Genomic DNA, 25,654 nt, shown 5'->3' on the forward strand with positions numbered 1-25,654 from the left:
ACTGGATTAACCGCAGAAAATTGTATTGGAATTAGACGACTAGCCCAGATATATTCATGTCGGGAATTACAACTTGCAGCACATAGTTATATACTGCAAAACTTCTCAATTGTATACAGACGGTCGGATGAGTTCCAGCGACTGAATATCGATGATATCTGCGAAATCATTTCTTCGGATAACCTTAATGTAAAATCGGAAGAAATAGTTTTTGATGGGATTGTTGATTGGATCAGTTACGATCCAAACAATAGAAAACATTATTTCAACCGGCTTTTGCAGAAAGTACGATTTGAACTGACATCTGCGTGTTTCATTGAGCAAGTACAGAGATATTGTTGCGCATGCGGTGAAGATTTTACTAACAACTTATTTCATATTCCTGTAACCTTTTCTCCCATGGAAGCTGTTGATATATCACATGTTAGTTTACCAACTGCAAGAATTCCTAACCAAATTTTATTTGTAATCGGTGGTTGGAGCGGTGGAAGCCCTACTGGCATCATAGAAACATACGATATAAGAGCAGATCGCTGGATTGAATGCCCATCTGTAAACTCAGGTTCGTTGCTTGGAAACGTCATTATCGTACTCTATGGAAAATTGTGTTATTTCTTAATAGAAATTTACGATTACATACAGTAATTGCCTGTAATGAGGCACTGTGATACTGAATAGAATTAAGTTTGGGCGCACCGATATTCTTCTATGATGGGATGTGAGGAACCTACTTTCTAAATGTTTCCTATTAAAAAAAAAAGTAACTACTTTCTCATTTTACTCATTTTCATTAGTAACTACTACCTTAAAGTATTTCGTTTTGGGATTTGGTTTGCAAGATTCTTTATATAAGTTCGTGTGTTGAACCATATTCTGTTGCGTCTGGAACATTTTAGGAAAATAAAAATAAGAAATAAGTGGAAATTTTACCGGTGAATGTGTTACATTATAAGGCACAAAAGAAAATGACTCTCCCCAGACACAACAGAATACTACCTTAAAGTTCCTACTGTTAGAAAATCCAGAACAAACCATCTTCATGCCTTTTACGCAAACTGTCAAATTTGGCCCAAACACCCTGCACGGTGCTTTATTAGTTTCTGGCGGCCAGCTTTTAGCTTCACGTTACTGTCATAAATATGTCGGTCGATCTCAGCTGAGTCTTTTGTAAGCCAGTGCTGCCTTTTCATGGTGTACTGATACCTAGTCACGTATTGGCCCTGCCGAATCTCTTCTTAACCATCGTCTTATATGTACTTGTCCCATTTTCAGCTTAGTTCTTGTTTTTTCATGAGTGACTGGTACCCCAGCTTCTGTTTTATATTTGTTGATTTTATTGAAGACAGAAGTTTTCTTTTTTGCTTTGTCATGTTTCGTAACTGTTACTACGAGTCCCATTAATTCCTCGCTATGTTTTTATGTCACTCTTGATTAAATATTTTATAATAATTTTCAAGTTGCAGAAGGCCTCTATCTCTCTGTCTTTGTGTAAAATATTATCGTTCTGCATCGGATTTTGGGTGGTGTATTCTAATTCCGATCTAGTCTTGCTACTTCATTTGATATCCTGTTGTAAATATTACAACTTTAAAAAAAAAAAGACTCCGCCGGTTACGACGACGAGGGTCCCAGCTGATACGATCAACGGAACAGCTTGCTCGTGAAATTAACGTGCAAATGGCTGAGCATTCCACAGACACGTGTACCCTTAACGTAGTTCTCGGGGATAGTCAGCGTGACACAGAGAGTGACAAGGCTGACCCTTTGAAATACAAGTACAACTCATTTTTGCCAGCTGAGTGGACTGGAGCAACGTGAAATAAAGTGTCTTGCTCAAGGACACAACGCGTCGCCGGGAATCGAACTCACAACCTTACGATCATGAGCCGAATGCCCTAACCACTAAGCCACGCGCCCTCACATAAATATTACAACTATGACTTTATTATTTATCTATTTATTTTTCATTTACCTCTAATTCAATGTGCCTGTTATTCATTCCCAACTCTGTCTTTCATTAGTATGTGCTGAACTCTGCTTGACTTACAAATTCTGAAGTACTCGTAAATCTGAGCTTGGTCTAATTCTCTCACCTTTGTTCATTTATCTAATGTAATATTGCTTGTTTTTTATTCATGTTTTCAAGGTTGCTTTGGCACATTTTCAAAATCCCATCTTATATAATTTCTTTCAACGAATTCGTATACTGTACGTAACAGCGTTTCCATTCTTTTCTTTTTTTTTATCAACGACACCAAATTAGTTATCCATATCCATACAAAGGGTTGCTTGCCTACTTGTAGCACTTACATAATGTCTAATTTAAAGTTTTGGCTAAGGGCTTTAGAAAGGAATGAATGGAGGGAATCTTCTTAGACTATTTCTTTTCTAATAGAGATATCTGCTAGACATTTATTCATGGCGTTTGATGTACCTATTTTTACGTTACTAACTTATTCATGGCTAATTTTTCAAGGAACCACTACGAAACATTACCAAAAGTTATGTGATAATCAATTCATTCCATGATCAATCAGTTCCTTTTTTCTTCCCCACGCCATATTTTTTTTTTACATTCTTCGATTCTAACTTTGTCGATCGGTAATTGATCTTCACGACTATATACACTTGTGTAACATTCCTTTTACTCTTCTGGAAGTGATGATCCACACTCCCCGATAATCTTTTATATTCGATAATATTATAGTAATTAACACTTTGTGTACTGTAAGCAAATAGATTATGAATCTCTAGATATGGGGTTGTTGATTCTTTAGTCTTGGAAATCAAGATGACTTCCTCACGCCGAGACCCATTCAGCTATTTCCAAATTCTTTCTTCAAGTCATTTAATATGTTTTTCTTATGTACCTGTTAAATATTTCAACTAGAAGTTTGACTTCCAAACGTTTATCTATTTGAAATGCATTATATTAGGCAAAAGCAATAACATTTATTCATAACTTAAAGCATTACTTACACAACTGTGCCTCAAGAATTTCATTGTTTTAGAATTTCTTCGTCGCTCTTCACTTGAAGTTATATGTATAATAATTCGAGCCGTGAAGAAATGTTGTCTTGGTGCTCTTCCGTACTCCGGACTACTTATCATCATCATCATCACCATCACCATCACCATCATCATCATCATCATCACCATCACCATCACCATCACCATCATCATCATCACCATCATTACCATCATCATCATCATCATCATCATCATCATCATCATCATCATCATCATCATCATTATTATTATTATTGTTATTATTATTTTATGTTTGACTTTTGCTTTACATTCGTACAAGTTGGCTCCAAGTCTCACCCAGAGACCTCAAGAGACAACAAATTGGAAGTTCATGTTGGTGTTATGCCTAGGGTGTCATATATTTGGTTTTGTACATAGTGTTGTTCTAGTGAATGTTTAAGAAACCATAAGAAAATTATGTTTGTTTTAAAACTTGAGAATACATAGAAAGTATTTTGCGTAGGATATAGGTACATCAAACGCTATGAATAAATGTCTAACATTTTTACGGATGCAGACAAAAAGAAAGAATTGCAAAAATCAGATATCTCTATTAGTACTATCTTTTGAATTTCTGCCATTTGGGGGTTTCCTGGTATCTGAGCTAGGTAGCAATCAGCTCCTTTTGCTATCATTTCCAGGGCACCTATGACAACAGGTATTGTTTTAGTCTTCAGGTTCCACATTTTACTAATTTCTATTTCAAGATCTTTATATTTGCTCAGTTTTTCGTAGGTTATTATTATTATTATTATTATTATTATTATTATTATTATTATTATTATTATTATTATTATTATTATTATTATTATTATTATTATTATTATTATTATTATCATCATTATTATTATTATTATTATTATTTTTATTATTATTATTATTATTATTATTATTATTATTATTATTATTATTATTATTTCCAGAACTCGGCAATCGCGCTTTCCATGCATGTTGTACACTCGGCTATCTGATATATGTAATCGGTGGTTACGACGGTCGATGCCATCTGAATAACGTCTGTTGTTTTGATCCCGTTAAGATGATTTGGTTAGAATCTGCTCCCATGCACAATAAACGGTATGTAATCAGGGTAAATTTGAAGGCATTTATAATCAATCTTTTAACAATCTCTCTTTCACTCTCCCTCGCACACACACACACACACACACATGTATGTATGTATGTGTGTATGTATGTAATTTTATTCGAATGCATGTATATAATTTTATTAATGTGAAAACCAGCAATAAAAACTGGAGTAACATAGTCATCTACGGAGGATGGAATTTGTCGAAATGAAAGGGGTTTAAGGATCGAGAAACGGGAAGAGAAGAACGAAAAACAGAAGTTGGAATTAAATCTAGGATGATGTAGGTGGGATGTGTTTAATGCTAAAATAGGATTTAGAGTAGTTCTATTAGGGGTTTTAGCAGCAAAAACTCATAGCTATGTTGATGCTTTGCAATCATCTAAACATCCACCTCCTAGATTTCTAAACCTACCGCCTCTAAATCTCAATTCTTATACAATGTCTGGTAAAACTAGCGCTTCTCAATTATTTTTAACTATCGTTCCCTTTCTTTTACTAACATTCTTTCAACACCCACTAGCTATGATTCAACAAATCTGAATATATCACAAAAAATTGCTGCCGTCAGGTACATAAGTTATTTCATTAATATAAAATAGAATGTCAAGACATTTGGTCACTATTACTGAATGATTCACATACAATAAATACAAGAAAAAAAATAAAGAGAGTTGAAAGGAGCTCTTAAGTACCTTCACCTCATGATCTCACCTCGATACAGGATACATCAGTTGGTAAAAGATTGTCCACGCCTTACATTCAAAAGATTTATGAGCAGGAGTGGCTGTGTGGTAAGTAGCTTGCTAACCAACCACATGGTTCCGGGTTCAGTCCCACTGTGTGGCATCTTGGGCAAGTGTCTTCTGCTATAGCCCCGGGCCGACCAATGCCTTGTGAGTTTATTTGGTAAAGAAGCCTGTCGTATATATGTATATATATATAAGTGTGTGTGTATATGTTTGTGTGTCTGTGTTTGTCCCCCTAGCATTGCTTGACAACCGATGCTGGTGTGTTTACGTCCCCGTCACTTAGCGGTTCGGCAAAAGTATCCGATAGAATAAGTACTGGGCTTGCAAAGAATAAGTCCCGGGGTCGATTTGCTCGACTAAAGGTGGTGCTCCAGCATGGCCGCAGTCAAATGACTGAAACAAGTAAAAGAGTAAAGAGTAAAGAGTAAATGAAAATTAACATTGGACGGGAAAAGTGGCAGAGGAAAGTATAGTGTAACTACAGAAACCCTTGAGGTTGAGGCTTATTTTCGAACTCTGAAGTATCAAGTAAATGAGGAATATGTCTAGTGCATTGTTTTTCCATATTCTCCAACTTTAGCTAAAGCGGGGCTTACAGAAGTATATATTCCTGTTTAGGAGTACAACAATATGTTTACAATGAATGATTATTTCGTCTTTACAAATGAATTATTATAGACGAACTTGAATAATCAACCATACGCTAAACTTGGTTAATAATCAGGACCGGCCCTACGGTTGCTGGCGCCGGGGAAAGTTGAACTTCGGCGTGTACAAGCTAACGGTCGTGGAAATTTACTTGTCTTTGTCACGCACTCCTTAGCGCCCCTTAGTACATGGTGGCCCGGGTGACTGCCCGAGTTTCCGGTACCTTGAGCCGGCCCTGTTAATAATTAAAACGCGAGACTTGTTCTCCTTCGCCACACATCAAAGATCTCTTACTCTTGAAGACTTCAGTGAAAGCAAAATTGTCACTTTTCGCAAAAATCTTCCACTTTGTCTCATTTAAGATCATTTTAGCTAAGTTACCCCTCCCCCACATACACACACACACACTTTGGTCTTCTCCATTTCAATGTGCCTTGAAGGAGTTTTCGCCGACCTATTAATTCGAAGTACCCCATTATTTAGGTGTTTCCCACACTCTTCCTTTGGTACACCAATTGCCTACGTACCTACATACAAAGACTTCTAACAACACATTCATATCTGAAGGATGACACCCTCTACTTTGTCTTTTTAGCCTTCTGAAAATGCATACAATCCAGATGTAACTTAGATATCTAATACCAAAATTTCATCTCTTCCATAAATAGAGATATCCGAAATATCTATCGGTGGTGAAATTATAATCTGGTCGTTTTCAAGATCCCTAAAACATTATGGAATATATCAAGGAAACAGCTTTGTACTTCACTCTCATTACATGTGAGCTACACGCGGCTAGTAAAGTCCCATAAGTCCTTATAAATCCATGCCTGAAAATTCTTAACCGTTCTTTATGGGAACCCCATATATACAACATCGCTAAATCTTCATCAGATAGGCTAGCTTTCTCTTTTCAGCCCAGAAAATGCATTACTTCTGATCAGTTGCTAGTTCTCTACGAAGTTCAAATATGCTCAATAGTGTGCTGACTACACGTCTTGGATGGTACAACTGCAACACATACAAATATCCCAGACTGCATCTAGAGGAAGTCCATTCAACTGATACAAGATACTTTCACACCAATTCACTCCTTGCAGATTCACTCCCACTTCTCTCTGCTTCTTCTACAATTACTGCATTACTTCCTTCTCCTATGAGGAAGTAATCTAAATGCTATTTCCATTCAATCTACTCATTGCACCTGACTCTCCTCCTCTCATCCTTTTTTCAATGTTCCAGCCCATATCCTACACTAAACACTTTGCCTAACTAGTTCTCCCCAGGGAAGCAATCCTCTAGAATTACCTCCATCGTACAGGTTTTTCTGGTATGTGTTGGTATATAGGTGTTCAAGATGAATACCAACCGAGTCGCCTGCTTTGGAAAAGTTGTGAGTATCCATGGCGCAGCTCGTGCTCTCACTGACTATCTAATAAGCAATCTCTACCAGTGCGATTTTATTACTAATCTTAGACTAACTTAATCCACAATGATATATTTTTAAAACATTAGTTCTATCTTTCTAAACCTATCTATATCCCGTATTAATGTAGGGGGTTATATTCAAAGTGCACAAAACGCGTCCTGTATCCATATAAAAAAAATTGAAAAAAAAATATTTATTCATTCTAAGTAAATTTATTTGCATGCGAATTCATTACACAAATGAGAAAATACTTAACCAAAGACACATAGGAAGATCAGAAAGGTGGCGATTAATCTATAACAAAGAATGGACAGGGAGGAAATTGGTAGAACATGTAAAACTGGATGATGACCGGGAAAGATGGAAGATAACGGTGACATCTCTTGTGCTTTTTAGGCTACGGATTTTGAGAATGAATTTGTTATAAATTATTACAACTATTCGTTTTATCTGTGTTACGGGTCATGTTGAAATTATTATCGCTCAATTTAATTTGCTCTTCGATTAGTCTGCAGCACCATGTATCCTGGCATTGTAACAAACTGAATTTTAGTCTCTTCATTTTCCCCTTTATTTCACAGGAATAAACTTTCTAATTTTACTCTCTTTTTTTTTTTTACTCTAAACTTATGTTGACCTTTTCTCTTTTGAAGATGTCACGTGAGTGTTGCCATCATTGGCCTCCAGATCTATGCCTTGGGAGGTTTCAATGGACAGACGGAACTTAAGAGTGCCGAACGTTATAATCACCCTAGCAACCAGTGGACATTAATCCAAGATATGAACTATCAGCGCAGTGATGCAGGTGCCACAGCACTAAATGGTGAGGAGAACATTAAGACAGGCAACTGCTTATTTCCCAATTTAGTTAAAACAAAGAGAGACATCTAGCGTTTCAGCCAGAACCATTTTTGCGAAAAAGACCCAGCATTAGATGTTTCCTTTCACCACGACATCATAACATATCTTAAAATAATTGTGCTTCCACTGTAATAGCTTTTATATAACATTAATAGAAGATCCTCTATGTGGTCACTCGACTTGCAAGAAATAGGAGTCAGTTCTTTTTTAAATCATATCTTCCCGTCTTAAAAAAATAAAAGACACACTAGACAATGTAGTACCTCATATTCTTCAAGAGGCAGCGACCGCAATGCGTTTGACCTCGCCGTGTCAGGAATCTGTGGCCTATAAGCTTTGGTAGATCCTCCGTTTCGTGTCAGGAATCTGTGGCCTATAAGCTTTGGTAGATCCTCCATTTCGTGTCAGGAATCTGTGGCCTATAAGCTTTGGTAGATCCTCCGTTTCATGTTGTGTATGTCTGTCATTAACTTCAATGGAGCTGAATAGTTTGCGCTTTTTATTAATGTACTGAAGATTCCAAAATATAACTTCTGATATGGCCTGATGTTCAACACGATAGCTACCCTGCTCACAAAGCCTCCCCTGCGTTGAGTATTAATATTAGAGAAGGATGGATTGTGTTCATAAATCTCCGCTTTGGTTATGTGCTCATGTCATGACATGTCTTAAACCTCCACGAGATGTCTGCTGAAGGTAACATGAAGATGATCTTGATGCTCCTTCATTTACCAGATTTTGACTCCATGGAGAAGAACGCTCTCAACATTTGCTTTGAAAAAGGCCAGTTTTGTTGATTTTGAAATACTTGGTTGTTAGATATTTTGAAGTTTGTTACAGATACTCTAGATTAGTCTCTTGTATGTTAGTTAGCTTTTCTTATTCTCAACAACATAGGACACAAGGCATTTGAAATCACTGACATCCATAAGTGTTTGAAATCGTTTGGACAGATTGACCGGCGACTTTCATCATGATGACAGTCGCGGCTGGAATACTTTTGATTGTACATAGGTTTGATTTATCAGAGATGACTTGGGGGTTAAACAACATCTGCTTGTCTGTACATATGCATCTCAAAATACCTCATTAGCAATATATTATCTCAATAAATTTTGTTTTGCCTGTCGTAGAACAAAATGCCTTACAGTATTTTTTACATTCTTAAGCTCAAATCCAAAGTTAACTTTTGCCGCTAGTCAAAACTTGAAATAATTATAATTAAGTTGACGGGCTGACAAAACCGTTAGCACATCGGACAAGTGCTTAGTCGTATTTCTTTCAGCCGAGGTCGATTTTGCTTTGCTTTTCATTCTTTGGAGATTGATAAAATAAGTACCAGTTGAGCCCTGGGATTGATGTAATCGACTTCCTCCTACCCTCAAAATTGCTGGACTTGTGCTTATAATAGAAAGAATTATTATTATTATTATTATTATTATTATTATTATTATTATTATTATTATTATTATTATCATCATTATAATTATTATATTATTATTATTATTATCATCATCATTATTATTGTTAAGGCGGCGAGCTGGCAGAAACGTTAGCACGTCGGGCGAAATGCTTAGCGGTATTTCGTCTGCCGTTACGTTCTGAGTTCAAATTCCGCCGAGGTCGACTTTGCCTTTCATCCTTTCGGGGTCGATTAAATAAGTACCAGTTACGCACTGGGGTCGATATAATCGACTAGTCTCCTCCCCACAAATTTGAGGCTTTGTGCATCCAGTAGAAAGGATTATTATTATTATTATTATTATTATTATTATTATTATTATTATTATTATTATTATTATTATTGTTATTATTATTTAAGACAGTGTGCTGGTAGAATTGTTACCATGCCAGTCAAAAAGCTTAGCGGCATTTCATCCGTCGTTAGGTTTTGAGTTCAATTTCCACCGAGGTCGACTTTACTTTTCATCCTTTCGGAGGGTCGATAAAATAAGTACCAGTTGTGTACTGGGGTCGATGTAATCGACTATCCCCTCCTCCAAATTTCAGTAGAAAACATTGTTGTTGTTGTTGTTGTTGTTTTTGTTCATTTTGAAATGCATGCATTGTCTTTCCAGATATACTGTACATCTGTGGTGGCTTCAGTGGTCAGCAGTACCTGAACTGTGCTGAATTCTATTCGCCTAAAACCAACCAATGGACACTAATAGCTCCCATGAACAACATCCGTTGCGGTCTCAGCATCATTGCATATTGTGACTTCATTTACGCACTGGGTGGCTTCAGTGGTGTAACCAGAGTGACTTCTGCAGAACGCTATGACCCTTCTGTCAACAAGTGGCAGTCTATTGAGACAATGTCGATCCCCAGAAGTAATTTTGCAGCTACTGTAAGAATATTATATTCTCCAGCTGTCCTGTCTGTCTGTCTGTCTGTCTGTCTGTCTATCTATCTATCTATCTATCTATCTATCTATCTATCTATCTATCTATCTATCTATCTATCTATCTATCTATTTATCTATCTGTCTGTCTGCCTGTCTGTCGACCTATCTATCTATCTATCTATCTATCTATCTATCTATCTATCTATCTATCTATCTGTCTCTGTATCTATCTATCTATCTATCTATCTATCTATCTATCTATCTATCTATCTATCTGTCTATCTATCTCTGTATTTTTCTATCTATTTATTTATCTATCTATGTGTCTGTCTCTATCTATTTATCTATCTATCTTTCTGTCTATTTGTCTATCTGCCTGTCTATCTATCTGTCTGTCTGTCTGTCTGTCTGTCTGTCTGTCTGTCTGTCTGTCTGTCTGTCTATCTATCTATCTATCTATCTATCTATCTATCTATCTATCTATCTATGTGTCTCTCTCACTCTGTTTATCTGTCAGTTTGGTTGTATATATTTATATATGTATGTACATATGTATTTACGAGGGGGTACCCACAAAAAAAACCGGAATTTTGCAATATTATTTTATTCACTTAGCTTAATTATAGGTTTACACTTTTATCACCTTCAAAGTATTTTCCATTTGAAGCAATGCATCCAGTCGAGACGCGTTTTCCTCTGTTCGAAACAGTTCTGGAACTCATGCAAAGTGATGCCTTTTAACGCCTCCGTCGTTTTTTTTTTCACCTCCTCCACATCTGCAAAAACCTTTTCCTTTAAGGACTTTTGTCATTCGGGGGTGGGGTGGGGGCAAAAAATATCGCAGGGAGCAAGATCAGGTGAATGGGGGAAGATGGGTAAACGAGGTCATGCCATTTTAGGTAAAAAAAAAACTGTCTCACACTCAAAGCGGTGGACGAAGGCGCATTCTCGTGATGAAACCCACAGCTGTCCATTTTGCCACTGGTCGGGGCATTTTCGTCTCACCGCGTCTCGCAAACGCTTCAGAACTGTCAAAATGTCTGGTAAACAGTTTGACTAGGACGGACAAATTATGTGTGGACAATTTCTTTCGCATCGATGAAACAAACTAGCATAGTCTTGACATTGGCTTTCACCTGACGCACTTTTGGGGTGGGGGCGTGATGACATTGAATGCTTCCATTGACTTGATTGCTACTTCGTTTCCTGGTCGTAGCCGCACCACCTGCTTTCGTCTCCAGTGATGACCTTCCAAAAACGGTCTGGATCAACTTCCAACTGTTCTTACAGTTCACGACACGCATTCAGTCGTGACTGTTTTTAATCTTTCGTGAGCAAACGAGGCACAAATTTTGTTGCAACTCTCCAGGACACACCAGTCATATCAACAAGTTCGTCAACTGTTCGGCGACGGTGCTCCAAGATCAGTTCGCGAATTTTCGTGTTTTCATTCGTTCGGGAGGTCGACAGTCTCCCTGAACAAAGTTGGTCTTCATGCAACAAGGAACTATTCCTAAAGCGTGAAAAACCAATCGTAAACCTGTGTTTTGCTCATGGCGGCGTCCTCCTTGTAAGCTGTTTGAAGCATGACAACTGTTTCCGCCGCCGTTTTTCTCAACAGAAAACAGAATTTCACGGAAGCACGCTGTTCCTTCGTTTCAGCCATCGCAAAAATCGACGAACAGGGAAGCACTGCAAAGCAAAGACGCACCACGTTGCAGTACGACTCCAGCCGACGATTCCGGTCGGCAGACTGATGCCTGAGGGTCGCATCAAGTGGTTTCTAGCGGCGGAAGCCTGAACTAGAACGGGCTTGTCCTACAGAGAACGTTTCCGGTTACTTTTGGGTACCCCCTCGTACGTATGTTCATCATTTTTGTGATATATTATTTTAATAAATTCACAGTTAGTTAAATGAGTTGAATGTCAGATTTTTGACCAAAGGATCACTAATGGTTCACCACCTGAGAAGGTGCACTGGTGATATGCTTTGTTCACAATCAAGACACATTAGCTCCAAAAAAGGTGCGTCTAATAACTCTGTGTAACCCGATTTTTGTCTTTGGGTAGCAACTATTATTTCCTATTTGCTTACCCCAAGAAAGTATGAAAAATGGCTAATATATTATCTTTAAGCTTTACTTTTGCTACATTTATTCAAACCCTTCATCAGGTGATTTGGAGATATTTCGAACCTGAGTTCTCATTCCTAAGGTATTTTTCGATGTTGTTGTTGTTGTTATTATTATTATTATTATTCAGGTCACTGCCTGGAATCGAACTCGAAATCTTGGGGTTAGTAGCCCGCGCTCTTAACCACTACGCTATATGCCCATGGGCAATTATGGGATATGCTGCTTCTTTTACTTTTCGTATTTTCCAGTGGTGTTCTCAGTCTATTATTTTAACTTCTTCTAACAGGGGGGAGGTGGTCTCCATTTTTCCATGCATGATCAACTATACCAAATTTATCAATATCTCCTCATGTCACAGCTTTGCGATGTTCCTCTACCCTCTCAAAATAAGGGTAGAGGAACATCGCAAAGCTGTGACACCAGGATATATTGATAAATCGGGTATAGCTGATCATGTATGGAAAAATGGAGACCACCTCCCGAACACCACTGGAAAATACGAAAAGTAAAAGAAGCAGTACATATGCTACGAGACAACAACCTCCTAAACAGACCGACTACAGATATGAGCAGCATATGGGAACCGGTATTAAGGAAGGATAGGAAAATGTTAGATTTGTAAGCCCTAAAAATTCACTCCATAATTGCCCACAACAACAGCAACAACACCACCACCACCACCACCACCACCAACAACAACAACAACAACAACAACAACAATAATAATAATAATAATAACATCGAAAAATACTTTAGGAATGAGAACCCAGGTTCGAAATTTTCCCAAGTCACCTGATGAAGGCTGGTGGGTATATCAGCCGAAACGTTGTGATAACAACAAACAAGACGAGGACAAATATCCGTCAAATGTAAATACGGTAAAACATGAAGATGTTATCTTTTGATGTATTCAAACATTCCAAAAAAAAAAAAAAAAACAACACATGTTTACGAGACAAAATGTTGCAGAGTTAGCATATTATATATTCAAGTACAGATTTTAATTCGTAACTAGATATTTTTGAATGTTTTTGTCAACAAATCTCAAAACAATCAGCTCATAACTATTTATGATATCATTTTGAAGTAACAAAAGAAAAATCATTATTTGAATTTTTTCTTAATAATTAAAGCGTTTGTTTCATTAAAGACAAAAACAGGGGGAACAGATTAAAAATTTATAAAGCTATTCAAGCATTCGAAATGTTAATTAATGCTGCAACACTTTTGATAACTGATTTTTTTCTTCTACTTTTTGTTGTTGTTGTTTTTGCAAAAAAATATTCGTGAATAGACATTAGCTGTTAAATTGTTTTTTTTTTAAAGAAAAACATTATAAATGTCATGTAAGAACATGATGCATCTAAAATTTAAATTGTAATGAGGTAACTACTAGAAATAGCAGCTAGATTTCCCTTCATATCATACCCTAACAACTTTTAAAAATGGAAGACAAGTTGGGAAATGTAGTCCTGAATATACAAACATATTGATCAGTCTTTGATCGTAGGAGTGTTCGATCAAGACCCGAGGCTAAGTAACTTTAAATTGCATCTATAACACTGGTCAACATAACGAACTTCTTTTTGATCGAATATGTAATTCATCAATTCTGAATGCGTTTTGACGTTCGTTCCAAATCTGTCTTTAGCCCACCGCCTCTAATACGTCTCAGTTTTGCTATAAGACAGTAATAATTCTCTCAGTTTTACCAGTGCTTAAAGCTGTATTAAATAATAGATATAGGGGTCTGCTTCGGTCGTAACTGACCATCGATTCCTGCACCTAAAATGTTAGTCTCCAAGACTCAAGCTCAACAAAATGTTTGTGTTTGACCAGCACTTGGCCATGCATACAAGTCTCCTCTTCCCACGGTTACCGATGCTGTCCAAGGGAAAGACAAGGCCGATACACATTAGCATCCATGTCACCGTAGACGTCATCGTCAGAATGCAAAGGCATCACAAACCGTTTCATCTGACGATTTAACAGTTTCATCAATCTACCGCCCTGAAAGGATGAAAAGCAAAGTTAGCCTCAGCGAGATTTGAACTCAAAGCGTAGAAAGTTGAAACAAATACCGCGATGCATTCTATCCGACGCTCTGACATCTTTGCCAAGTCGTTAAATATAAAATTGTTATATAAAATATATATTCTTTCTACTATAGGCACGAGGCCTGGAATTTGGGGAAGGGGTAGTCGATTACATCGACCCCAGCACTCAACTGGTACTTAATTTATCGACCTCGAAAGGATGAAGGGCAAAGTCGACCTCGGCGGCATTTGAACTCAGAACATAGCGACGGCCGAAATACGACCGAGCATTTCGCCCGGCGTGCTCACGATTCTGCCGGCTCGCCGCCTTTATATAAGATGTATATATAATTTGTTTATTGCGCGAACTAAGATATATAGTATACACATCATTTATTGAAATATGATTCGTAATAACTTCATTTTTAGATCTTAGATTCAATTAGATGCGTATGTGTTTGAGGGCTATACGTTATACATGCTTTTAAAAGTGCTATGAATATAGTTTCCTCTTATATATGTGGCTTGGGTCACGATATAGCCACCAACATTGGTCAACCATGATACCTTCAATCCAAAATGTCAAATATTGTGTTTATATTGCCGGAAAATCTTGAGTGAAACGTTCTCATTGCTCATCGCTTAAAATAACTGAATTATGTACATTTTAAGAACACCTTCAACTCATTCCTTTCGATGCGTTAAGGAAATTTTCAACTCCACCTCTATGTACACCGGACGTGTCCCCCATGCATAACCCCTTAAATGCCGGCCATGTCCTTAATTACAATATATTGAAGATTTATTAAAATTCAAAATCCCTTACAGGCCTTGATTTTCAGTATTGTTCGTAATTTTTAGTATTTTTATCTTCTGGTGTTGATTTAGATTTGGAATGTAATATACACCCCGTCTGCGGGGTTTCATTGGAGCAGGTTGTGTATGTGTACATTTTGTGAGGTGTGGGGGTTTCTATATGCATAATTCAAAAAGTATGGGTTGAAGGAGTACTTTGACTATTGATTTTCAAAGTCTGCCAATTCAAAGTCGAGAATTGTTGAATTGTTTGTATTCATATTGTTGAATTTGAGTAGAAACATAAAAAAAAAAAAAATAAGAAAAGGCTGTAGTAGGAAGAGAAAGAAAGTTCTAAAACATAAAGTGTTCTCTTCAAATTCGTCCTCGTTTCCGTTTTATTTAGTAAATATTTATTCTAAAAATGTATTTTATAATAGCCATAGCTGTAAAAGGCAGAACTCGCAACGACAACAAAAATACTGTAGACAAATAATACGCTGAACACTATAAACAAAAATCCAATGTATGCTCCAGGGGAAGGCTCTAGTAATATGAGCATTTGCTAAGATATAAACTATTCTTATGGCTAGTTTGTTATCTTCAGAAGTAGTATGCATCTGCAACTCATCAATTTACTGTGTTATAACAAATGTAAAATTTACTAATTTAAAAATTCCAGATAATTTGAGAAACATATTCTTTGTATTGTAGTTTTAAAATATATTTTATTAGTAAGATTATGTCACTCATTAAGAGTAATGTGTTCCTTCATCCCATGAGAAATGAGGACACGTCCTTATCCGTTTTCTCTTTATAGTCCCTACAATGCATAAGTATAGAAAGGACAAGAACGCGTATTATTAAGGTTTCATTTGTGAGCTAGTACTGTAGGGGAGGCGCAATGGCCCAGTGGTTAGGGCAGCGGACTCGCGGTCATAGGATCGCGATTTCGATTCCCAGACCGGGCGTTGTGAGTGTTTATTGAGCGGAAACACCTAAAGCTCCACGATGCTCCGGCAGGGGATGGTGGTGATCCCTGCTGTACTCTTTCACCATAACTTTCTCTCACTTTTACTTCCTGTTTCTGTTGTACCTGTATTTCAAAGGGCCGGCCTTGTCACTCTGTGTCACGCTGAATATCCCCGAGAACTACGTTAAGGGTACACGTGTCTGTGGAGTGCTCAGCCACTTACACGTTAATTTCACGAGCAGGCTGTTCCGTTGATCGGATCAACCGGAACCCTCGTCGTCGTAACCGACGGAGTGCTTCCATCCAGTACTGTAGGGTGATGCCTTACTTCTAATAAATCGTGTTTGAAAGAAATGCTTCATTGTCAATCGAACCATTTCACTTTATCTATACCACGTATCTGCAATTTATCTTCTCAGATATCAGCATTCTCATACAGAAGTTATGTAAGCTTAGCTAAATATCTTATTATGTAGTAGGGTATGAAAAGTGAGGACGTTAGTGCTTCGTAAGGAACAGGTTTATCAAACTCCTCGGCTGTGGTTTCAATCCTTACTTCTATATAGATAGAGTACATAATGTTATTTTTTCGCTGTTTAACTCCAAGTCAGGTCTAACTGTCCAGAGTATCTACTACATATGTGGAAAATCGGTGTGTGTTTGTTTGTGGCGTTGTTATCTAACTCCTCCCACATCGCTTTATTGATTTTGATGAAACTTGACATGTGAGTAGAACTCATGTCTGGAAACCTCATGACATACTTAGATTGTTGAAAAAATCTATAATACGGCCCCTGGAATGGACCTTTATATCTACCTCATATAACTAATTTTTTTTAAACACACAAGGGAAATAACTCATAGCACCTGTACAATATTTTTTTAAACACTCAAGAGAAATAACCCATTTCATTGTTCATGTTCGATTACTTTTAATATTGATTTTTTGTGTGTCCTATTTCTAATTTCTGCAGACAATATCATTTTTATACTTTATTTGACACGTGAGTAGAACTCATGTCTGGAAACCTCGTGACACACTTAGGTTGTTGAAAAAATCGATAATATGGCCCCTCCAGTGGATCCTTATATCTACTACATATGACTAATATTTTATTTAAACAACCCAAGAGAAATAGCCCATACTACCTGCAGATTTTAGCGAAGCGATCAATATTTGATTCTCACGATCAGCCGACCTAATTCTACATTTCACTACTCACAGTTTTCAACTGCTAAACATTATTATTGCACTTCCTTAATTTGAATCTTAATCATTAAAGACTTCATTCATACATTTCTATACATACATACTTTTTTGAATGCCCATTACTCCGATAATTCTGCATTTTTACAGTTACACTTTTTCCATGACAGTAGATAAATTTTTTATTCTACAACGTATTTGTAGTGGCTTCATGCATGCATAGTGTGGATTCGATCCTCGATTGCCAAATTTCACTTAACACTTCAACAGCGCTTTTCTCACGGTAAAACAATAGTTTTTTTTCTGTGAATAACTGCAGTTATACATTTTCCCAGATCTCTTTGCTAAGCAGAATAATGTCTTTGCCTCTCGCCAACCTCCGACAACTTCTCTCACCAATCTCTGACAGTCTTTCTCGCCAACCTCCGAAAACCTCTCTCGCCAACCTCCAACAATCTCACCTCCTCCAGCTGACAGTTTTTTGTATTTTTTCGTGACAGAAAATACACCTTTTGTGGCAGTTATAACGAAATTGCTTTCTTATATCAGAGTAATAAGGCGTTTCAACAGAACATCTTTATCCTCAGGAAATACCGGGTACGCCAGCTAGTAAATATATATATATATATATATTATATATATATATATAATATATATATATATATATATATATATATAATATATATATATATATCCTTTTTTAGACAATGTGTCTAGCAATAGCTTATTCATTGTGACCTTCCTTTTTAAGACAACATGCGATTTGAGTAAGATCTTGTCGCTATTTTGACCTTCAAGAACTTGTACATCGTGTACATCAGTAGCAGTCTAAAAGCAAACACCTTACTCTACTCGAAGTTTGATATTACCGCATACAAGTGTTAGTTGTTTCTGATACTCTCTTGTATGCAATGATGAAAATGGATATTAGGACCGAGGCGAACGTTAAGGTCCGAGAGGCCGAGATTGGGACGGTGGGACAAAATTCAATACGGCACTTACCTCTGTAAGCTTCAAAATTAGGAAATGCCATTCCCTGTGTACTGTCCCCTATTTCCATCACTGCTTGTATGCCTGGCAATTTACGCATGTTAAAAAGGCGGTGAAGTAGCAGAATCGTTCGCACGTCGGGTAAAATACTTAGCGCCATTTCGTTTGTCTTTACGTTCTGAGTTAAAATTCAACCGAGGTAGACTTTGCCTTTCCTCCAGGGTCGGCAGTTGGGCACCGGGATCGATGTAATAGACCTACTCCCTCTCTAGAAATTGCTGGCCTTGTACCAAGATTTAAAACCAATTTACACTTCTTAAGATTTTAACCTGGTGTGGCAGAAAGTAGAATTTTTTTAACATTATACGTTTATTTTCTTTATATTTTCATCGCTTTCAGTACGTTTTACATTTTTTTAGTTAAATACATTTCTCCAACAATTATTCCCAACGGCAGAAATGTTAGCACGCCGGGCGAAATGCCTAGCGGTATTTCGTCTGCTGTTACGTTCTGAGTTCAAATTCCGCCAAGATCGACTTTGCCTTACATCCTTTCGGGGCCGATAAATTAAGTACCAGTTGCGTACTTGGGTTGATGTAATCGACTTAATCTCTTTGTCTATCCTTGTTTGTCCCCTCTACGTTTAGCCCCTTGTGGGCAATAAAGAAATAGGAAACGTTAGCACGCCGGGCGAAATGCTTAGCGGTATTTCATCTGTCTTTATGTTCTAAGTTCAAATTCCACCGAGGTCGACTTTGCCTTTTATTCTTTCGGGGTCGATAAATTAAATACCAGTTGCGTACTGGGGTCGATCTAATCGACTGACACCCTCCCCCAAAATTTCGGGCCTTACGCCTAGAGTCGAAAAAAATTATTCCCAACATCAACAATCAAAATCCTACCTTCTCTTCACAAAAGAAATTTTTACCACTTTGTAACTCCTTAAAATTCAATGATTCAGTCGAGACGAACTAACACTGAGGAAGTTCGACTTCACAGAAATAGCAGCCAAATCATCTTCAAATCATACACTACCGTTTTATAAATAAAATGTGATACTGGATAAAAAAAAGATGGCTAAGATATCCCTAAAGAAAGGAGATGGCTATGATCTGTTTGATCATACTTGACTAAAACAAAACAACAGCAATGGATAAAATAAGTTTAATTTTTGTGTATATGTGTCTCGATAAAAGCTATTGAATTAATTATAATGTAATAATTACCTCTAGATTTTAGACGACAAGGTATTTGTTATTGGAGGCGTGGCCGACGAGAACAGTATATACAACGTAGAATTTTACGACATTGTTACTGAAAAATGGTAAGTAATTATATCATATTTTATGTTATTGCCTCTTCTTCATTTTATATACATCTAGGCTCAAACGTTACAAAGGTTACTTGTGAATCCCATTCACTTGTAACCATCTTTTATGCAGCATTAAAAGAATTTCGTACACAGTAGGAACACTTTGGTTTTTGCTCTGCTTCAAGATCTCCGAGACATTGGACACATTTTTTATGTTTTTATGTTTTTATTTATCATTAGTCCATTTTAATAATTTTGAAAGTGAGCGAAACTTTTTAAGTTTTTATTCGACCACTGGAATATTTTCAAATTTTCTACTGATGCAGTTTTGCATTCTGAAGATAAAAATTACATTCATTTCCTCAGACAATTAATAATGAAGAAGTTATAAGCCTTCAAAATTATGCAATTTTAACTCATCAGAAGCGTCCATTTCCGACACACCAGAAGTCGCAATTGTCTGTTTCCTTTTAAACAACCACTATTGCTCTTAGGAGTGTGGTTTTTGTATTCCTTGGTGAAGGAACTGACAACAGCCAATTTGTTGATTTAGTAAAATCATTGAGTACAGATGAGCAGAAAAATTGCTTTTGGTATTTAGTTGCGTAGCTTGTGCGTTCAAATCTTGACGATGCCGACTTTGCCCTTTGTCCTTTCAAGTTCGATAAAATGAAATAACAATTTAAATACTAGATTCGATCAATTCGGTTGTTCTTTACTCCCTAAATATCTGGTCTTGTGTCTATGTTCGAAAACATTATTATTATTATTATTGAATATTATATGAATTATAACAGAATTGGGATTAAAAGTATCTTAAATTATTGGAGCGTTACACACTCCAGTAATCTGTTTATTATTACATGCAGTATTAGCATAAATTTGTAGATATAATCTATAGTACAGTACAGCATTAAAGATATTCAACTCCGCTCAAATGAGTAGTAGTAGTAGTAGTAGTAGTAGTAGTAGTAGTAGTAGATGTTGTTGTTGTTGTTCAACAGGCCAGCTTGAGTCATTGGTTATCATTACTCAATGGATCCTATTTCCTACTTTAACTTGAGTCGTGCGTAATTAAGCTAGCAGCACCTAGTCGAACAAACGCTTCCGCGCATGCGTAATACAATAATAGTGATGTTCTTAATTGTTTTTATGGGAATGTAAATATGTTTGCAATTTGTTTTTGTTACATATTATTCTGTTTTCTGAATACTTTTATTTTAATAAATGTTGCTTACTGCAAGTTATGGATGATTCTTTTATGACTTCATTGCTTTCAGGCTTAGCTTAAGGTATTTTCGCGCCCGACATCACAAAATGTGTCTGAATAAACATTGCCGGACAGCAAATAGAGACTCGGACATTGCTTAGAAAATATTTTTCATTTTTAACCTCGTATATAGTACGCACTAGGGATTTTGACCATTAAATTTTGGGGGAAAATGCGGATTATACTCGAGGATTTACGGTAGTCTTTGTAACTATATCATGCCTCAGGGGTAGGTAGTATCTTGTAGACATTTTAAGCGGCTGGTGATGATGTGGATGATATCTACCTCACTGGTATAGCAGAGCTGACATCTTCTAGCATAACATGGAGGTTTAGTAGTATCTTTGTCTCTCTTATTTATCAGGTATTTAGTAGATCTCTCCTGTTCTTGGATAGCAAAGGTATATCCTTCTAGGTAGAATGTAATGTATTTAACACAGGTTCAGGAGAGGCCACACTTCTTGTCAATGGTGTTGTTATCCTCTAGCTCACGGGACATGTATCCATGCATTACTTTTTGCTGGTATGATGCCTGCTCTCTTCCACGCTTCTGTTTAAGTAGACCAGTCCAGCCTCTTTTGGGCCGCACGATGTAGTTGTATTCTCAGAATACCTGCTCAGTTGTTCTTCTCTAAAGATATTGCTGCTCTTATTTTTGCGTAAGCATAGAATGTACTCATTTTTTTCTTTACTGCTCAACAGGTAATGTCTGAGTGGTATAATGCGACATTCAAAGGCTGTTTGGACTGATCTAATGCCTCTACTGCCATCACTTTGTCTCACATAAATCCTATCGGTGTCGTTAATGTGGAAGTTGCCACAAGTGTCAGTACCTTTCAAGTTTTGATGTCCAGGCTGCAGATCTCGTCAAGTATCAAATCTAATCTCCCAATTGCTAAAACTATGTATGTATGTATGTATGTATGTATGTATGTATGTATGTATGTATGTATGTATGTATGTATGTATGTCTTTACGTATGTATGTATATTCTCTTCTGATTTTATTTAAATTCTCCCTCTGAGTAACTAAGATACAAAGCTCTATTATTGGAATGTAGATAACAAAAGCAATGTCACATTTTAAATTTGGGAAAAGTTCCGTATAACTGTTCCACTTACAGATCGTATTCGTAATGTGTTAGCTAGTTGGTTGGTTTCTTGGTGTTTTTCTTTGAGTTAAATTTAAGTTCTTTCTGAGAGAGTTCAAGCCGGTTGCTAACCAAGCAACATGACATTTTGAATGAAGAGAATTCTCAGTGTTTGTAAATACACTAGCGAAAATAAATTTAAGACCGATGATAAAAGTTCTATTTCTTACAAAATATTTTGTTACTAACACCATACAAATTATTTCTATCTTTTACACCTTATGCAGAATCTATTTCTCTTTCGACTGATGCAGACCATAACTATTTTTATACAACTTGAAGAATTCTAATGCTAAATTAATATAAACGTTTCAAATCTACCGACAAAATTAGTTTCCCATTATTAATCAATTGTATAATAATATTAAATTATAGCACTATATAGTGCAGTTAGGCTAGTTGTGTGACCACCCATTTTGGCAAAAAAATTTGCATACCTATTACAAGGTCTTAAACTAATTTTGCCGGTAAATTTGAAACGTTTATATTAATTTAACATTAGAATTCTTCAAGTTGTATTAAAATAATTATTGTCTGCATCATTCGAAAGAGAAATAAATTCTGGATAAGATGTAAAAGATAGGAATAATTTGTATGGTGTTAGTAACAAAATATTTTGTAAGCAATAGAACTTTTATCATCGGTCTTAAATTTATTTTCGCCAGCGTATGTGGCTTTGTTAGTTGAGCTGTCGATGTATATACCCAAGTGTGTGCATCCATTAACATAAGAATCTTATGGAGAATTTCTGGAATGTCTTACAAAACTTTACTGCGCCGCTAACAGACTGGATTTGGAGAATCTGCGTCAGTTTTTTTGTCCGTAAAACCAAATGTTTCAAGGTTTATGTGCAGCTTTGTAGATACATAACCTACTGCACCTATGATGATAGATACAAGTGAGAATTTATAGTCTCAGTACAAAAGCTGTAAGTTCTGCGTTGATTTACCATAAAATTTCTTTTTTACCTGGACTGTACATTTACAACAGTGCATGATATGTATGTATGTATGTATGTATGTATGTATGTATGTATGTATGTATGTATGTATGTATGTGTGTATGTATGTATGTATGTATGTATGTATGTATGTATGTATGTGTTACACACCATTCTAATCATATCAGTCAGGCATGTGGAAGAGAGTGTAATTTGGCAGGAGGACTTAAACGACATACAAAGGTACATGAAGCCCAGTTACAACTACAGCCGGCCATTGACGGTAAAGGTTTTAGCTGCCAATTCTGTACAAAACATTGTAGATCTTTAGCTGGGTTAAAAAGTCACATTCGATCACAGCACCAGTAACAGTTAAGCTTCGTGCAATGGCCATATTCGATAACGAGGGGGCAGCCATAATGTATGTATGTATGTATGTATGTATGTATGTATGTGTTGTGTGTGTATGCATAGACAACATATATGTATGCATAAACGTGTACCTATATCTATATATAAAATGATTTGAGCCATCAAATATTTCTTTTCAGGAAGTGATATTTAATTTACTTATAATTAAGAAAGACGAGAAAGAAACTGTGATTATTAATTATTCTTGAGCAATTAATGAACTGTTCTACGTTTGCCGTTATTTGCAGGCATAATGTAAGTCACATGAACATTCACAGACGAGCCCTCAGCGCATGCGTCCTCGAGGGTCTCCCCAACACCTACCAGTATATTGCGCATCGACATCAAAGCGAAAATTCCGGAAAACAATTTGCCATAAACAAAGGACAGTAACATATCAATCAAATAACAACAACAACAACAGCAACAACAACAACAACTAACAACCTAACAAACAACAAACAGATACAGCGAGAGTTGGAAAATAAACGAAAAGAATATGGACAGGAAATTAAAGTTTATACAATCATAAAGTTTATATTGACTGTATAGTTTGCTCTCTGTCAATGTCTCTGTCCGTCTGTGTGCCTGTCTATTTCTCTCTCTGCCTCCTGCCTCCCTGCCTCCCCTCTCTCCCCCTCTCTCTCTCTCTGCATTTTAATGCTGTTCGCATGCTTTCTAAAGCATCTGCATCAGCGGTTTCGAGTCTTAGCCTCAAAATCACCGGCAGTCCCAGCGTTTTTTTAAAGTTCCTCTCACTAATTTTTCCTTCTGTTCTTTACGACATTCTTATCCCGAATGTGTCTCTTTGTGACCTCTAGTGGTAAAGATTCGTCGCTATATTTTCCTCTCAGCCATTCGAATGTGTGCCGAGATTGGTTTTGGATCTTTTCGGTTTGAACGGCAGTTTTTTCTAGCGGTGTCATATGATATTGTCACCCATAATTGTGACCCTAGTATCGATCTATTGCATTTCAATCTGTTTTAGGGTTAGGGGGAAAGGTATCTTTTTTTCTTCACAAATGTAAATAAACCCAATCTGTTTCTTAAACGAGGGACATATTCATACGGCACAGAATGTTTTTTTACCTCAATAGACGTCATTGATTGGTTGAAATTACAGAAATTGAAGAAAAAATACAACAAATATCTTACAAACTATAGAATTTTCTCAATAAAGCCAAGAGAAAAATATGTTTTATAAACACATTCAACCAGTATACGAAGTTTAAAAGTGTTTAGTTATGTGTAACTTATTTTTAAAAACTGCCGTTCAAACCGAAAAAATCCTTGGTTTTTCCAAACTTTCGTGTATGAAAACAGATTATAAAATCGGTTTGAAATTGATCTATAACACTGGTTGTATAAATATTAAGAAACCAACTCTAGTGACAAACATAGTAGTGTCTGCTTTTTTTTTTCTCTCACTCGTATCGTATTAGACGACCTACATACATAAATATATATACTAGAGTCCAACCTAGTATACGACGTTTAATGTTGCGAATATGCTGTAGCCACAAAGGGTGATATCAAGTAATGCTACATTGGTACGCAAAGATATTCATAAGCACATCTTAATATGATTAGTTATCGAGATTTGACTGGTTGCCGAAAAACGGTCGGGAAATGCGTCAAATATTAGTCTAATTGTCATTCACAAAACGCGTGATATATTCACCAATTTACATTAGAGATATGGAAAGATTGCATTACAAAGGGATATGATATTTTCATATTTTCAATATTACATATGTGAAATAAGGGGGCGAGCTGGAAAAATCGTTTTGGCGCCGAGCAAAATGCTTAGCGGCATTTCGTCCGTCTTTACGTTCTGAGTTCAAATTCCACTGAGATTAATTTTGCCTTTCATCCTTTCGGGATCGATAAAATAAGTACCAGTTGAACACTGGGATCGATCTAAACGATTTAGCCCCTACCCCCGAAATTGCTGGCCTTGTGCCAAAATTTGAAACCAATATTATATCTATGAAACTCTCGAAAGCATGAAAATAGAAACTGTTAATGAACTTTTATTTAATTAATATTATATTATGAATTAATATTTATTTCCACTTAAATGTGGATGTTCTGTTAGAATAAACTGCGGAAGATACCACAAGAGAAACTCTCATATAGGCACTTGGTGTCAAATGCACACTTGTATATATCAGTAGCGGCGAGATATCTCTCCGCCAACTCCGGCACCGAGAACACCAGATCACGCGATTTTGATCTTACTTGGTCTCATCGGTGGTGGACGCTCAACTGCTAAAGATAG

At 36.6% G+C, this 25,654-nt stretch overlaps 1 protein-coding gene across 1 annotated transcript in view; it reads left to right on the forward strand.

The window, feature by feature from the left end:
• LOC115212109 (kelch-like protein 10) overlaps positions 1–23,836 on the forward strand; it is a 24,454-nt gene extending 618 nt beyond the window's left edge. Inside the window, exons 1-6 of the mRNA XM_036503321.1 lie at positions 1–562; positions 3,954–4,107; positions 7,600–7,769; positions 9,886–10,157; positions 19,523–19,614; positions 23,622–23,836. The exon at positions 1–562 is cut by the window's left edge and continues 618 nt beyond it. Coding sequence (XP_036359214.1) covers positions 1–562; positions 3,954–4,107; positions 7,600–7,769; positions 9,886–10,157; positions 19,523–19,614; positions 23,622–23,766 — 1,395 coding nt within the window. The 3' untranslated portion in view covers positions 23,767–23,836. The remainder of the gene's footprint in view (positions 563–3,953; positions 4,108–7,599; positions 7,770–9,885; positions 10,158–19,522; positions 19,615–23,621) is intronic.
• Positions 23,837–25,654: the final 1,818 nt, after the last annotated feature.

Source organism: Octopus sinensis, linkage group LG5 (assembly GCF_006345805.1).
Source record: "Octopus sinensis linkage group LG5, ASM634580v1, whole genome shotgun sequence".
NCBI classification, from domain to species: Eukaryota; Metazoa; Mollusca; class Cephalopoda; order Octopoda; family Octopodidae; genus Octopus; species Octopus sinensis.